Source organism: Protobothrops mucrosquamatus, unplaced genomic scaffold, assembly GCF_001527695.2.
Source record: "Protobothrops mucrosquamatus isolate PMUCROS unplaced genomic scaffold, P.Mucros_1.0 scaffold233, whole genome shotgun sequence".
Taxonomy (NCBI): domain Eukaryota; kingdom Metazoa; phylum Chordata; class Lepidosauria; order Squamata; family Viperidae; genus Protobothrops; species Protobothrops mucrosquamatus.
The window spans coordinates 863,267-878,505 of record NW_015386584.1 but is presented as its reverse complement, the minus strand read 5'-3'; the positions used below and the strand labels follow the sequence as shown (position 1 = coordinate 878,505).

General features: G+C 37.5%; 1 protein-coding gene across 1 annotated transcript in view; it reads left to right on the top strand.

Annotated features, from left to right (window-relative positions):
* Positions 1 to 15,239, top strand: part of MTCL1 (microtubule crosslinking factor 1) — a 69,885-nt gene that overhangs the window by 19,718 nt on the left and 34,928 nt on the right. The window contains exons 3-4 of the mRNA XM_029283795.1: positions 4,551 to 4,610; positions 13,633 to 14,958. Of these exons, the coding sequence (XP_029139628.1) occupies positions 4,551 to 4,610; positions 13,633 to 14,958 (1,386 nt within the window). The remainder of the gene's footprint in view (positions 1 to 4,550; positions 4,611 to 13,632; positions 14,959 to 15,239) is intronic.

The following is a 15,239-nucleotide window of genomic DNA, read 5'->3' as shown; positions in this document are numbered from 1 at the left end:
GTTAGAAAAGAATAGCAAATTAGTGTCCAAATAATATTTGAAGATAAGGAATATATGTACTGTGCTCAAATCTCTGTTCAGCTGTGAAACTCATTGGCTGATTTTGTACAGAATTGTGAGGGCAAAAAAGGTTATTTTATTGAAATAATTTTAACAATTTTAAATAATTGTAGCCTAGATTGTTCTGAATTTCATGACCGATTTCTTTAATTAGTTATAGTTATTGAGAAAATCAATATAAAGTATGTATAAATTAGTTGACAAGAACAGCTAATAGTGCTAGTAAATATTATCAAATTTATAAAATTATTAATCAAGAATAATTATAAAATATTGAATATGTATTAAGGACTACTCAAATTACTAAGCCAGGTCATCATACTATATACTGAAATACTTTCTTTAAAAACTGAACTCTTATACACTCTTCCTTACTCCCAAGTTTCATTGATGTTAGTGGGATTTCTGACCTCCCCTCCAAAATTATGAAAGATGCTTCTGTTAATAATATTTGTAACTAGCTGTACCCGGCCACGCGTTGCTGTGGCTCAGTCTGGTTAAATGGAAAAGAAAGAAAAGAGAAAGCGGAATCGTAAAATCGTAGCGTGTGTTGCTTTTATGTCCAACAGATGGCGCTTTTTTTAAAAAAAGCATGTTTTTACCTGTCACAGGTGTGACATCTATATAATAGTAGGTATATAAAAACACGCGCGTATTCGAATGCAATGTTGTGTCAAAATTTCAAAGCAATCGGTGAAGAACTTTCGGAGATTTAAGATTTTGAACAAACGAACATTTACATTTCTATTTATATAGATATCACTAGTGTTGACTTCCTTGATACGAGCCAACTCATTCTTAGATAAAGATTTTATTAGATGTTGTTGTAACTATTTCCAATTTTTGTATTTGCTACAATCTGTTTTATATATAAGCATGGTAGATTTGGATTTCAGCCTTCTCTTGTTATTTCCCTGCATTGTATTGTCAGTTGGGTCTTTTTTTTAAGGCTATTAAGGGTCAGTTGAAGGTCACAGGCTCATATGATTGTCTTTAATGAAATTGTAGCTCTGCTTTGGGAAATAGCAAAGGAGTAGAAACATCAAGGAGGTTAACTTAATTGTGCAGATACACCAAATTTTGGAACCAGACAATTCTTTGAAAGCTAATTAATGATCCGCAATAGTCTGTGGATTTTGTTATTTTCCTTTGATATATGAAGTTAAAGCAAAGGCATAAAATAGGAAGCCATAGCAAGAATGCCTAAAAAAATTAGAATTGAAAGAACAGGCCCTGTGTAGAGGAGTCATATGTTAACAAGTGCTTCATCTGACAAGGGAGCATTACTCAGTATGACACATTTCCTATCTATATCAATATTGAGACATAGTTTTGTCCTTGAAAAAAAAATTGGCTGTAGCTCTGTTTCTTGTGCTCATTTCAATGGTTCAACAGTTGCTTATATAGATTATTAAAAGAATAACATTTATAGACTAGTAATACCGATATTGAGCCAACATGGCATAGTGATAAGGTGATTAAGGATGACAAACAGGGATATCTAAGTTCTTTTTTCAGCCCAGCTGGCAAATCAAAAACCATATATCTACCAATCTGCGTTATATCAGCATGGTAGATTAAGGCCCACAGCCTTCAGTGAAGAGGCCTCTAACTACAATGGATTAATGTGGGCTTAATAATAACAGTGCAGACATTGGACAAGAATAAGTAAAGATATGTGCTATGTGATACGTACTGGACTTTATCAGAAATCATTATTATACTAATGCATTTTCCATCTTTTAGGCCAAAAGAAAATGGATGAATATTTTATTACTGCTTTTGCTATTAAAATCTGCACAAAAATCTAGTCTATTATACTGATCACAAATATGAGGAGACTAATAATTCCATTTTTAGATGGTCTGCATATTCTTTTGAGAGTTGGAAATAAACAGTTCAATGTGGAATCCATTGAATTTCACTTGCTAGGAATGTAGACTTCCATAGGCATTTCATTATTTACAAAAATGAAGAGTTGAAGTCCAAGGACTGTATGCAAGCCCACAGAGTTACCTCTGGGTATGACTGCTAAGAACTGTTGGCATGGGTGCTTTCAGGTGGGAAACAGTATAAAACTGTTAAAACTGCAGTGGAAGCTCTGAAATAAGTATAATACAGTTTTAGAAAACAATCTCCAAACTCTCAAAAGAAGTCTTATTAATAAATATAAAGGTCCCACCCAAAACAAGCTGTTTTCCCAGGAGGGAAAGAAAGGTGTGGCTCTTTGACCACAATTATTTTTCCACCCTAGTTGATTATGAGAATGAAATAAAGATTTGATAACTCTTGATAGTTAGATATTAGGTCTTTGAACTCATCCAGCCCCATGACCGCATTGCTTAGCAATGGCAATCCCTGCAGTCCCCGTTGTATCATTAAATGAGGATTGTGGGTCATTAAGCAAACATCTCCTCTCACAACTTCCTGCTGGTTTCTGACAGTCAACATCAGTAAGGAAGCCAGCAGAAAGATGAAGGTTCTAGGTGGGTCATCAGCAGGCAACTAAGTGAAGCACAGTGGTGCCCAGGGAGGGTGTGTGGTGGGGAAGATTACCTAAGCAACTTGCAACCTTCCCTGCTGGCTTCCCATTGACTTTGTTTGTGGGAAGTCAGTGGGGAAGATTGGGAATCGTGATCACATGACCACAAGATGCTACAACCATTGTACGTAAGAGCTAATTGCTGAGCACCGATAGCATAGTCATGTGAATAACCAATAAAAAACTGATTAGAGCTGTTAAAAGCAGATAGATTGTAATCTTCAGCATTCTGAATAATTGAAATGATAATTCTAATTCAATAGGAAATAGCAAACTTTTAGTTGTGTTGAATTTTCATACCTACAACATACACAGTTTCTTTCCTCTAGTCCAGTGATTCCAAAACTATTCAAGGATGAAGGACCCTTTTATATAATATATATATATATAAATTTCCATGATGGAAATTTTATTGCTAAGATATTGGAAGTATGGTTGAAGCCCGGTGTCTGGAGGCCGTACGGGTCTGGATGGGGAGAAACAGACTCAGGATCAACCCTTCCAAGACTGAGTGGCTGTGGCTGCCGGCTCCCAAGTATGGTCAGCTGACTCCATCGCTGACTATAGGGGGCGAAACTTTGGCTCCCTCGGAGAGGGTGCGCAATTTGGGGGTCCTCCTGGATCCACGGCTGACACTGGATGACCAGTTGATGGCTGTGGCCAGGGGGGCATTTTACCGGGTACACCTGGTGCACCAGTTGCGGCCTTTTCTGGACCGGGATGCCTTGCGCACAGTCACCCATGCTCTTGTCACCTCCCGCCTGGACTACTGTAATGCTCTCTACATGGGGCTTCCCTTGAGGAGCACTCGGAGGCTCCAGTTAGTCCAGAATGCGGCCGCGTGGGCGGTGATGGGAGCGACTCGTCGCTCCCATGTAATGCCGCTGCTGCGCGAGCTGCACTGGCTGCCTGTGGCCTTCCGAGTGCGCTTCAAGGTGTTGATTATCATCTTTAAAGCGCACCATGGCATTGGACCTGGTTACCTCCGAGACCGCCTTCTGCCACAGATTACCTCCCACCGGCCGATACGCTCCCACAGAGANTTGGTTATTTCAGCGGGCAGGACTGGCCTAGGGGTATTTTAAATTGGTTTTAACTAAATTTTAGTAGAAGCGGCCTATTTAAATATTTATTTTTAATCATTTTCTTAAATTTTGTATTGTATTGTATTAGTTGTTTTTAAACTGGCTGTAAGCCGCCCTGAGTCCTCCGGGAGAAGGGCGGGGTATAAATATAATAAAAATTCAAAAAAAATAAATTCAAATTCAATAAAAGCAATGAAGTTCCCAGTCAGCTTTGTTTTGATATTTCAAAACAAACAAATTATTTTGATATTGAATATCCACCTTCATATATATGGAGAATAAGTAAGTGGCAGCTACTCAAAGAATTGGACTGAATGCATTAGGTAACATGAGGAAGGAAGTGGGTGGGCCAAGTAAGATCAGCACATCTGCTGTTCCTAGTGGATGCAGCCTTCTCTCCAGTGGCAGAGAACAGAGTTTTGTTTTGTTTTTAAATTAAAATCTACTCCTGCATAGTTTTAAAGAAAATCCTGTTGATTTGCAGGCATGTGGGATTTTGACACTCCTGAATCTTTCAGAAGACTTACATTATCAGCTTGTTTCCTTCATTTCTCTTTAAAAACAAAAATAAATTACTTATAAATTCATAAATTATGAATTATAAAAGTTGGATACTAGTACATTCATTTTCTCTGTAAGATCTCTAGAAATACTTGGTTTTTCATATAGCCAGCTACATTTCTTGTAGGATAATGATTATACCTGTTTTTGTTATTATGACCTAATCCTTCAAGCAAAATCTAAAATGCATACATTTTCTTGTTAATTATTGATATGACAGTGTCAAAAAATGTAACATTATTATTTTTGGACTTTTGTGTGCATTTTAAAATCAGTTTATTATACGTTCTCTGTTCTTTCAGAACTCCCTGAAGAGAAGAGGAAGCAGGGATATTCATAAAGAAAAGAAGGCATTTGCTCAGGTATTATTCCAAACGATATATACTTATGTCAGTGCTATAACAATGTTATCTAAAGTAACCTTTAGTAATCAAATATATGTAATACATTTTCAGAATAGAATATTTTTATATGAAGTGCTTATTTTTAAAAATCCTCAAAATTTTTGATCTGATAACTCATTTTGTAAATAGAGCTGAAAAAAATAAACAAATATCAAAAAAATAAAATAGCTTTGTGTCAGAGTACTTGGAGCAGACAAATTAGTCCTTGGTGTCAAGGTTATGTGTAAATGATTATCTTAACACCAAATGTAGTTAACACATTAAAAACACATATTGTGTCATTCTTTTAGAGTTTATGGCATTTTTTTCCCAGGAGAATACTTGTGATATCAGTATAATGAGTTTCTCTTGTTCAGATGGGAAACTGAGGCCATCCACGCTGACCCACTTGGAATTAGGTTTTAAATTTCTGAAGCCTGGTATTCTTTCTTTCTTCAACTAAATGTAAAGTAACTGTAATTTTTTTCCTCCTCACTCAGTTTTCATAGTAATACTGTTAAAAAACTGGGGCTTAAGGACTGGATTTCTACTTGGTGAGAAAAAAATCATTGCAGCTTCCTGGAAAGCTTTTTATTCCTCAACAGTAAAACAATTTCTTGCACTACCAGTTGGAAACATTCTTACTCATACATTCCATATGAACAGCATTGTTGAACTATATTGCCAAGATATACAGTGCTATAATATTTTAAATGGATTACCATACCATCACATACACATACCATGAGATTTCATGAGATTTGATCAAATAATGCATTCCATATAAGGGAGACGATGCATGAATTCTTACTTTGTAGCAATTGTTTTTCCCCCTTTATTGTAATTTTATAAATCTTGATACATTATATAATTTCAATGCAGATTTCAATGCAACAATACTTGTGTAAAAAATGATAAACTATGAACGTTCTATTATTTAGAAAGCTTAAAGTACTGAAAATGAGTAAAAAAGAGAAATGTCTATCAATATAATTTTAGGATATTAATAATGCAAGCGTAAAATTATTTAACTTTTCATCCAGCATTGAGTTTAAACTAACAAAAGGACCATTGCATATCATATCAGAATAGTAGTTAGGTGACAAAAATTTTGGTCTGAAACTAAGTACTTAAGATCTCCATGTATTATTTGTGACTGTGTTTGCATTGATTTAATATTTAATAAAAGTTAAAATACCTGAAAAATAAAAACAAGTAAAAAAAGAAATAATTAAAAAACGATTAATTTCTCCCCTTTTATACAGATTTCTGACTCCCCTTTGTATACAGATAGTCCTCGAGTTACTACCATAATGGAACCTGCCCATTATGGTCGTAACTTTAACTGAAACATGTTAAATGAACAGGCCCCATCCCTCCTCTCCCCAATGCATTCGTTAATCGAATGCGCAAGTCGTTAAGTGCACATGGGATTCCTCAGGGTAGGGAAGACCATGGGGAGGGCCTAAGGAAGGAACAAGACACCTGCCTCTGGCCACCCAAAGCCTCCCCCCATTCACTGAGATATTTCATGCTCTGCTTCCCACCCTTTAGGGTTCTCACAGCTGCTTGGGCCTTCTCCTTTCCATCATCATCAGCGATCACTCACTTACCTTTGGAAGATCTCCAGAGCTCAAGATGTCGGGGTAGGAAAGGAGAAAAGTTGGGCCATGTGGCAGAAAAGTATCCATCTTTTTCTCAGACACAAAGTTGTTTTCCTTAGATCGCCCATTCGTACACATGCTTCTGCCCTCTTTGGAAAAGTGTTTTTGCATGGAGGACAGAAGCGTAAGAACATGAGATCTATTGCATCTTGCAGGATTTGCCTTATCCCGGCCTGGGTGGCGCCATGTGTGCTCTCTGCATATTTCCAGCAACAGTTCCTAAACAGCCAGAACAGCAGTGCCATCGCCAGAGATGGCTGAGCCCCAGCAGCAGGCCAGGCCAGTGCAGCCACCAGGCACTGTGCCAGGGATCTAAGGAAAACAGCTTTGCATTGAGAAAAAAATGGCCACTTTTTTGCCACGTGGCCCGGCCTGTTCTTCTTTCCTACCCCAATATGTTGAGCTCTGGAGATATTCCAAAGGTAAGTACTAAGTGATCGCTGATGGGGTAGGGAGGAACACCTGGTACCCAGTGGGCTGACAAACAAGGTCCAGTGCCTATGGGGACCCAGCAGGGCAGGATTGGGGGAGAAATAAGCAGGGGGCATGTTGCAGCATCTCTGCGGTCAGACATTAGAACAAACAACCACTGTGGTGATGCAATATATGTAACTTTAGAACCAGGTCATAAGTACTTTAGGGGAGGTCATAACTTTGAACTGTAGCTAAGTGAACTCTCGTAACTCAAGGACTACCTGTAACAATTGTATTTACCTTTCCTCAGTTAAAACAAAAGCATCTGATCAAACCCTTAGAGGTTTATTTGTTTACTATATTTCTTTCTATTACAGAACCCAAGGAATCATTGTATACAATTAGTATCACAAATAAGAGTAAAAAAAATCAGTATAAAATTTAAACATATTCAATCATGTAAATCTTATATCAAACAATAATTCATCCAATCCCAGTTCTGTTACCAAGGCTCTCCTAAAGCTCAGCAGATCACTAATGGAAACCATCTTAAAAACATACACTTTCTCAGAACTCTTGGAGAGGAGACATCTTGAAATATACCTATCTGATATGAGCATACCAGATAGGTAGGATCAGTTTAGTGCAGGCATGCCAAACCCGCGACGTCATGTGATGTTGCACGATGTATCGCAACTTTTTCCCCTTTGCTGGCAATGGAGTGGACGTGGTTTCGGCATGACACATCCGGCCTGTGGGCCGGCAGTTTGACATGCCTGGTTTAGTGGATGATCCTGCACCTGTGTGCTTTTAATGTCAAAACCAGAATATTGAAATTGTACCAAGCAGTCTATTGGCAACCGTGCAGCACCATAACACAGGCAATATGCATGTACAGTAACTCTTGCCCATTAAAACATTGGTCAATGAATTTTGTATCACTTGCAGCTTCCAAGTAGTCATCAGAGGCTTCCCCATACAGAACGCATTGCAGTAATTGCAATAGTTTAAATGAGAAATAAGAAGTTCATGAGTTACTGTATTTAGAACTTCCTTCACCAGGAAAAGCCATAATTGGCACATCAGCTAAAACGGGGTAAAGACTCCTGGAGTCTCCACCTGATGTCCAACAGTAGCCATAAGTCTACTTACAAACGTGAAGTAAAACTTATCCAGAGTAATCACTGGAGCATTTAAGGCACCTTAACTAAATATTTCACTCTTTTAAAGACATCAAAGTCCATATTCTGGATAGAGAGGACCATTGGTTTGAAAGAAAGATAAAAGAGGCCATTTATGTTAACACTGAGCAGCCCTGTCTCAACAGAGAGGGAGGGATAAGACACCACCTATCTCCTTTCTACAACACAGTCCTTTCAGCAGTTCCAAGAAGATTTCACCCCCATTTGCACTCTGATGCCTTCAGATGACCCTGAGGGCATAGATAAACCCCTAGTAGTCTCAAGATCCCTCAAGGAGATATTAACGACCACATGAATAAAAAGAAATATGATCCTTCCAGCCCCCTCCCCTCATCATGTCAGAATTAATCCTTCCATCGCCCCTACCATCGTGCCAGAACCGATGAAGCTTCTTGGATGAGAAGCGAAAGATCTTCTTCTTCCTCAAAGATAAAAACAGTACAGTTGCCTTCTGAAAAAGCAGCTTAGAGATAAAAATAAAGAAATTATTTGGATATCATTGGCATATTGATGATCCTGGATCATTAGATGGTTTCACCAAACAACATCACATAGATGTTGAACAGCAAGAGAAACAGGAGAATTTTGTGGCATACCACACTGGAATCTCCAATAGATCTTTCTCCCCCACTATCACCAACTGGAACCACACATTCAGGAAAAAGCAGAACCTCTCTCTGTACACAGTATTTCCAGCTCCTAACTCTTACAGGCAGCCCAGACATTGATAATATTGAATGTTGCTGGGATAACTAGTTAAATCATCCAACAGTGCAGTCAATATGATTCTATTTCTAACCTAGGCCTGATTCCAGGATTTGGAAAGAATCCAGATAAATCCAAACATTCACTATATCTTCCATAAAAAGGAGTAGTGGAGGCTGGTTTCTAACATAGCCAGATACAAGGATGCCTTCGTCAGGAGAGGCATGCTACCATCTCTTTCAAAGTCAGTGGTACCATCCCCTCCCCTAACAGCATTGAACACTTTCTAATCCAGGCAGTCATGTCCTCAAATTCTGAAAAAGCGTGGGTTATAGTTCATATGTGGAGGAGTTCACTCTGCCTGCTACCGCATTTACTTACAGGATAGAATGAGTTCCAGATCACATCATAAGACTCTGCCTCTGCCAACTCTATAGTTTCTGCCCATGAGGAATCAAGACTTGAGTCAGTTTATTGGCAAATGTTGCCCGAAACCTTAACTTCAGCCTGGTAACTCTCACTTCAACCTCGCTGAGCCTCGGTCCTCAAATGAAAAAGAGTCATCCTAAAGAGGTCTGCTGGATTATGATCCACTGATGCAATAATGATGGAAATGTAAGAAGAGTTTGCAACACTTATCGGTGTTGTGCTTTGCACATGAATATACTCCTACTATGTTAAGTTTGCTATACAACTCAGAATTATACTGGATTACTCCAGGGTTTATTACAAGAACATGTAGAACAGAGAAAATAGAACTGCACTCTTTCTGCATTTAGTTTTATTGAAAAAAAAGTTTCTGTTCAGCAGAGTTGCAGAATGGAACTTCTTGGAAAATGCCAAGCAGCGGTCAGAACACAAAGAAAACTATTTCTTCAGCATAAGGTAGGAATGTTGGCACTGGCCCAGTTTCCTGGGCAACAGCTATGTTGCCATTCCATTTTGCTGACATTCCAGTAAGTGCCTAGACAAAAACCATTGGGGAGATGGTAATGGAACATTATTTCTTTTTGTTTGTGTCACCCGACTAATCAAATATATAAAATATATACATATTTTATGTATGGTATTGTGATTAAGCCTCAGCCTCATCACAGCTTTAGCACCGCAGCCCTAATTTGTTCATATTGAGTGTTTCTCATCATGTATGCATCTAAATTTATATTTCAAGCTATTTTGTAGTCAAGCAGTGTCCATGCACATGCACTCTTCCTATACTGGTGTCTGTTTTGAGAGCCTTTTGTATAGTAAGGCAGAAATAATTCAATACATTTTATACATATACACCCATACACTATATAAAATGCTAAAAGAATAGTTTATATGAGCAGACAAACCAATCAAAGTATATAAATAAGGGCCTGGGGCTAACGGCTCTGCCACCCTCTATTATAATAAAAACCAAGCCTATTTTTCTCAGATAATTTACCCTTGAAATTGGAGGATCATATTAGATTCATTAGGAATATAACTTTTTTCTGTCTCATATTTAAGGTGGTTCATCTTAAAATTTAAGCTTACATAATTCTGACAGAAAAATAAAATAACAGAAAACAAGATTACAGGTAGTCCTCGACTTACAACCACAACTGAGCCCAAAATTTCTGTTGCTAAGCAAGACAGTTGTTAAGTGAGTTTTGCCTCAGTTTATGATCTTTTTGCCACAGTTGTTAAGTGAATCACTGTAGTTGTTAAGTTAGTAACACAGTTGTTAAATGAATCTGGCTTTCCCATTGACTTCGCTTATTAGAAGGTTGCAAAAGGTGATCACACATGACACCGGGACACGGCAACGGTCATAAATATGAGTCGGTTGCCAAGGTACCAAACTTTAATCAAGTGGCCATGGGGATGCTGCAAAGGTAAGTGTAAAAAAACAGTCATAAGTCACTTTTTAAAGTGCCGTTGTAACTTTGAATGATCACTAAACAAATTGTTGTAAGTCAACAACTACCTGTATAGGAAAGGTTTAAAAGAAACCTGATTCTGTTGTTATGAGTTTCACAATCGGATAGACGAATTTGAAAAAATGGAACACCCTTATTGTTTGGGTCATTTTCACATTATGGGTTTATCTAATAACAAATAATCTCACTTGAATTCCAATGCATGGGGCTTTTATTTGCATCTTTTACAATATTAGTTTGATATTGTCACGCTGCATAACATTTAAGAAACTTTCTCCCTACCATGCAAACCTATTTAGCATGCAGTTTGGCAATTAGTGTATACTTATGTAATGTTTATTTGCATATCCACACAATACAGAAGGCTAGGGGCATTAAAAGATGGGAAATTAAACTTACCTAGATTTAATGTAAACTATCAATAGCAGTCATATTTGTTGTAATTAAAATGTTTGCTGTGGAATTTGTTTCAAATCTATTTACAAATGTTTTTTGTGATTTCGCTCTTTGCCTCTCTGTCAGGTATTGATAAACAAGCACAAATTAAGAAATGCCAGAAATTGTTTTTAGACTGCAGTCTTGTACATGGTTATATGAGAATAAATCTTATTGAATCCAAACAAACATTTTTCTAAATAGACAAATATAATTTTATGTGCTGTAAAAATATAATCTTGGAATTGGATTTGGAATGATATTTATCTAAACTCAGTGATGTCTGTTGGGGGAGTCAAACCACTCAATCTCATGAAATCATGATTATCCCACTCCATATGTACATATATTGAAACATTGCATATTATAGTATGATAGGTGATAGCCGGCAGAGGAGGCCTGCTGTGGGTCCCGTCAGCCCAAGCATTCTGGCTGGCGGGGTCCAGGAGGAGGGCCTTCTCTGCTGCTCCCCCTGCCCTCTGGAACATCTTGCCCCTGATGTGAGGTTGGCCCCAACCTTCCTTTTTGTAAGCAATATAATAAAAGCTCAGTCCAATAAAATGCATAAGTATTAAAACAGATTTTGTTTAGAATAATATGAGTCTCATTAATTCAATTTCCTTAGAATTCTGGGATATAAAGTTACAACTCGTGTGTATCAAAAGAATGGAAGAACATTTTTTGGAAGTGGTTTGCCATTGCTTCCTTCCTGGGACTAAAGAGAGTAACTGGCCTAAAGTCTCCTAGTTGGCTTTATGCCCAAGACAGGATTAAAATTCAGTTTCTAGTCCAGTCCACCAAAGTGGTTCTCTTAATAAACATGAAAACTATTTCTAAAATGGTGCCTCCAAAGTATTCTTTTTAGTAGGCTACTCATCAGTTGTTGATGAATTCTCCTCTTTCAAGAAACTGCTTTTTTCACCTTTCTGAAACTACTTTCTTGACAAAAATTTCAGTAAATTCAAATAAATAACAGAAAGGAGTGGGTATTCAGATTATATGTAACACTTTTAAATGTTGCCTTGGTTTTTATTTCTATTTAATACCCACATTTTTTTTCATGAGAGTAACATGCAGCCTCTTGAAGAAGCTTTTTTTTCCCACTTTGGGGCTGGATTTAAAATAAACTTTAAAAATATTTTAATTGAAACATTACTATTTGAGACTTCATGACATATCCAGGCAATTTTCTTGGCAACAGTTTTAAAGTATTTCGCAGATGCCACCTTCTCAGTGTTTTCTTTAATATCCCAGACTATCTTACTGTCTTGGAATTCTTTGGTATCAGGCATCCCAAGTACTAACCAGACTAACCCAACATAGCTTTCAGTCCTGACAAAATGAAACAAGTGCTGCCATCTGTTGAGACTGCCAAAAGATAGCTGATACTGTATATAATATTACAGTAGTTTATATTATTAACAATTCCAGAAAGATATTTGACCTGAACTATAAGTAACAGTTTGACTTTGTTGTGCCTATATGAATATTGCATTATATTCATAATGTATCTATACAGAGTGGAGCAAATTGGCTGTCCCTTTTTTGAGAAATGAACATCTGACATGGGTTATCTGAGCATGCCTGATAGACTATGAAAAGTTGAGTCCTTGGTGCTCTCTGGGCTTAGTTGCTTGAGTACATATGTTTCATTACCCAGCTAGGTAATATCAGTGTGGGTTTGGAAGTATAGGGTTTGTTCCTTATCTAGATACAGTAGCTTGCCCTGCCCATTTTTTCTTTGATAGTTTCTTCACTGGCGTATCAAAAACATAGAAATAACCAAACAGACTGTTACAACCACATGGCATCATCGTAGCACAGTAATCAACTACAGATCTCCAAAATAAACTGAAAGACCCAATACCCAAGAAGAAAAAAACAGGAGTTATTTCCAACATAGAGTGTAAGGGCTGCAACAACTACAGGATAGGGAGGCAAAAGACTAGCAGAGCACATCCACAACACTGACTAGTATTCAGAAGACAGATGAAAACTCCTTAATTTCACAACACATGGACAGACTCAACCATAGTTTCAACTGGGAAACTATGGGCATCCTAGACCAAGTTAAGCCTCACACTTGTTTACACTGATGTTTCCTAACTGGGTAATGAAAAGTCTGCAAGTAAACAGCATAAAGAGCTCCAAGGACTCTTAGTTCAACTCTGAATTACATATATTCTGTTCTATTGGAAATTATGAAGTTCCGCATGGTTTTTTTAAAAAGGACATAATTTGATTTTTCACTTAATCTGTGACTTGTTTTTGCTGGGATAAGTACTTATTTTGTGGAAAGGAATCTAAAAGTTTATATTCTGAATAAGCTAATGTAAAAAAACCAATTTTCAATTTTTACATTATACATTATTGGTTGTTTCCTCATTTAAAAGTGTGCAACATTTGTATTATAACTATCAGTTTCTGGAAGTTTATGGCAAGGTATTTTTTTTAAACTAGCAATTCCTTAACTGAACTTTGTAGAGTGCATATGTGCACATGCACCCACATAAACACCCCTCCTAATTTTATATCCTCGTACACCCATGGTGGAGTTGAAATCCAACATAACAGGAAGCTACCAGGTTAGAAAAAGGTGCTTTCCAGAGTTATAGCCAGAACATGTTTGTCTATTTCTTCCTTTTGTCTTCATATTTGTCGCTTTTATTGGCAGGAAGACAGTGCTGATTTGAAGTGCCAGCTTCAGTTTGCCAAAGAGGAAGCAGTACTGATGCGTAAGAAGATGGCCAAGTTAAGCAGAGAGAAAGACGAATTGGAACAAGAGCTTCAAAAGTACAAATCCATCTATGGGGATGTGGAAAGTCCTCTCCCCATTGGAGAGGCTGGAGGACCACCCAGCACAAGAGAAGCTGAACTGAAGCTTCGTTTAAAATTAGTGGAAGAAGAAGCTAACATATTGGGCAGAAAGTTAGTAGAACTAGAGGTGGAAAATAGAGGAATTAAGGCTGAGATGGAGGACATGAGATGCCAGTATGAAAGAGTATGTCTTAACCAGGAACATGTTTCAAGCATTCCTACCTCACCTTATGGTGACCCTGTGGAATCAGCTGCAGAGTTGCGTCATCATTTGCAATTTGTAGAAGAAGAAGCAGAACTTCTTAGGAGATCTATCTCTGAAATTGAAGATCACAATAAGCAACTAACAAATGAATTAAATAAATTCAAGTTTGACCCTGGACAAGAATCTGATTGGTTTCATGAAAATGCATCTAAATGCAGTGGATCCTTACAAGAAGAACTGAAGTCAGCCCGGATGCAAATCAATGAACTGAATGGAAAAGTGATGAAACTCCAGTATGAAAATCGTGTACTATTATCTAATGTGCAGCGCTATGATCTTGCCTCTCACCTAGGATTGCGAACATGCAGTCCCAGGGATAGTGATGCTGAGAGTGAAACAGGGAAGAAAGAGTGTGACAGTGAAGAAAGTCATCTACCTCAACCAAGGAGAGAAGGACCCATTGGGGGTGAAAGTGATTCTGAAGATTTATATGAAAAGACATCAGGTTTTGGGAGTGGGAAACACTCAGAAGTTAGTAACTTGTGTTCCGCTGATTTAACACGGGCCAAAGAGAACTCAGAGTCATTTATCAGTATCAAATATGAGGCTGAAAGGCTTGAAAGAACTATGGAACGCCTTATCATTGATACAGACAATTTAATATATGAAACAAAAGTCCACATAAATAGCAGTGCTGCCTCTGAGCAAATTTTTAAAAAAGATGAGGGAAAAAAGGGGAACAAGAATGAACCAGAACCTTTAAGCGCTATTAATTTAAGGATGAAACATTTTCAGAAAGAACTGCAAACTTTTTTGGAGAAGGTTGATAACATTGGGGCTGACTTCAAAGAACAACTGGAAGATCTTTCCCCTCTTCCTCACCTTACAGAGTCCTCTAGTTTTCTGTCCACAATGACATCCATCTCTCGAGATTCACCCATTGGAAACCAAGGAAAGGAATTAATTATAGATTTCCAGGTAAGTGGACTTCTTGCTTCTTTTACGGTTTTGCTAGTCTTTCTTGCTGCATTCTGGTGCTAATTTTACCTTTCTTTGTTTTGTTATGATTTTGAAATTAATTTGTGAAATATTTATAAATTCTTTTTTTTTAACTATCTGCTATTTTCATACAGAGGCTGTTCCTCATGACAAAAAGGCTAATAGAAACAAACAGCTTCTGGATTTTTTTGTTGTTTATTATATTGGATGCTGCGTTTCATTAATTACTGTTTTGTTGATATTTAACAAAACACACTTCC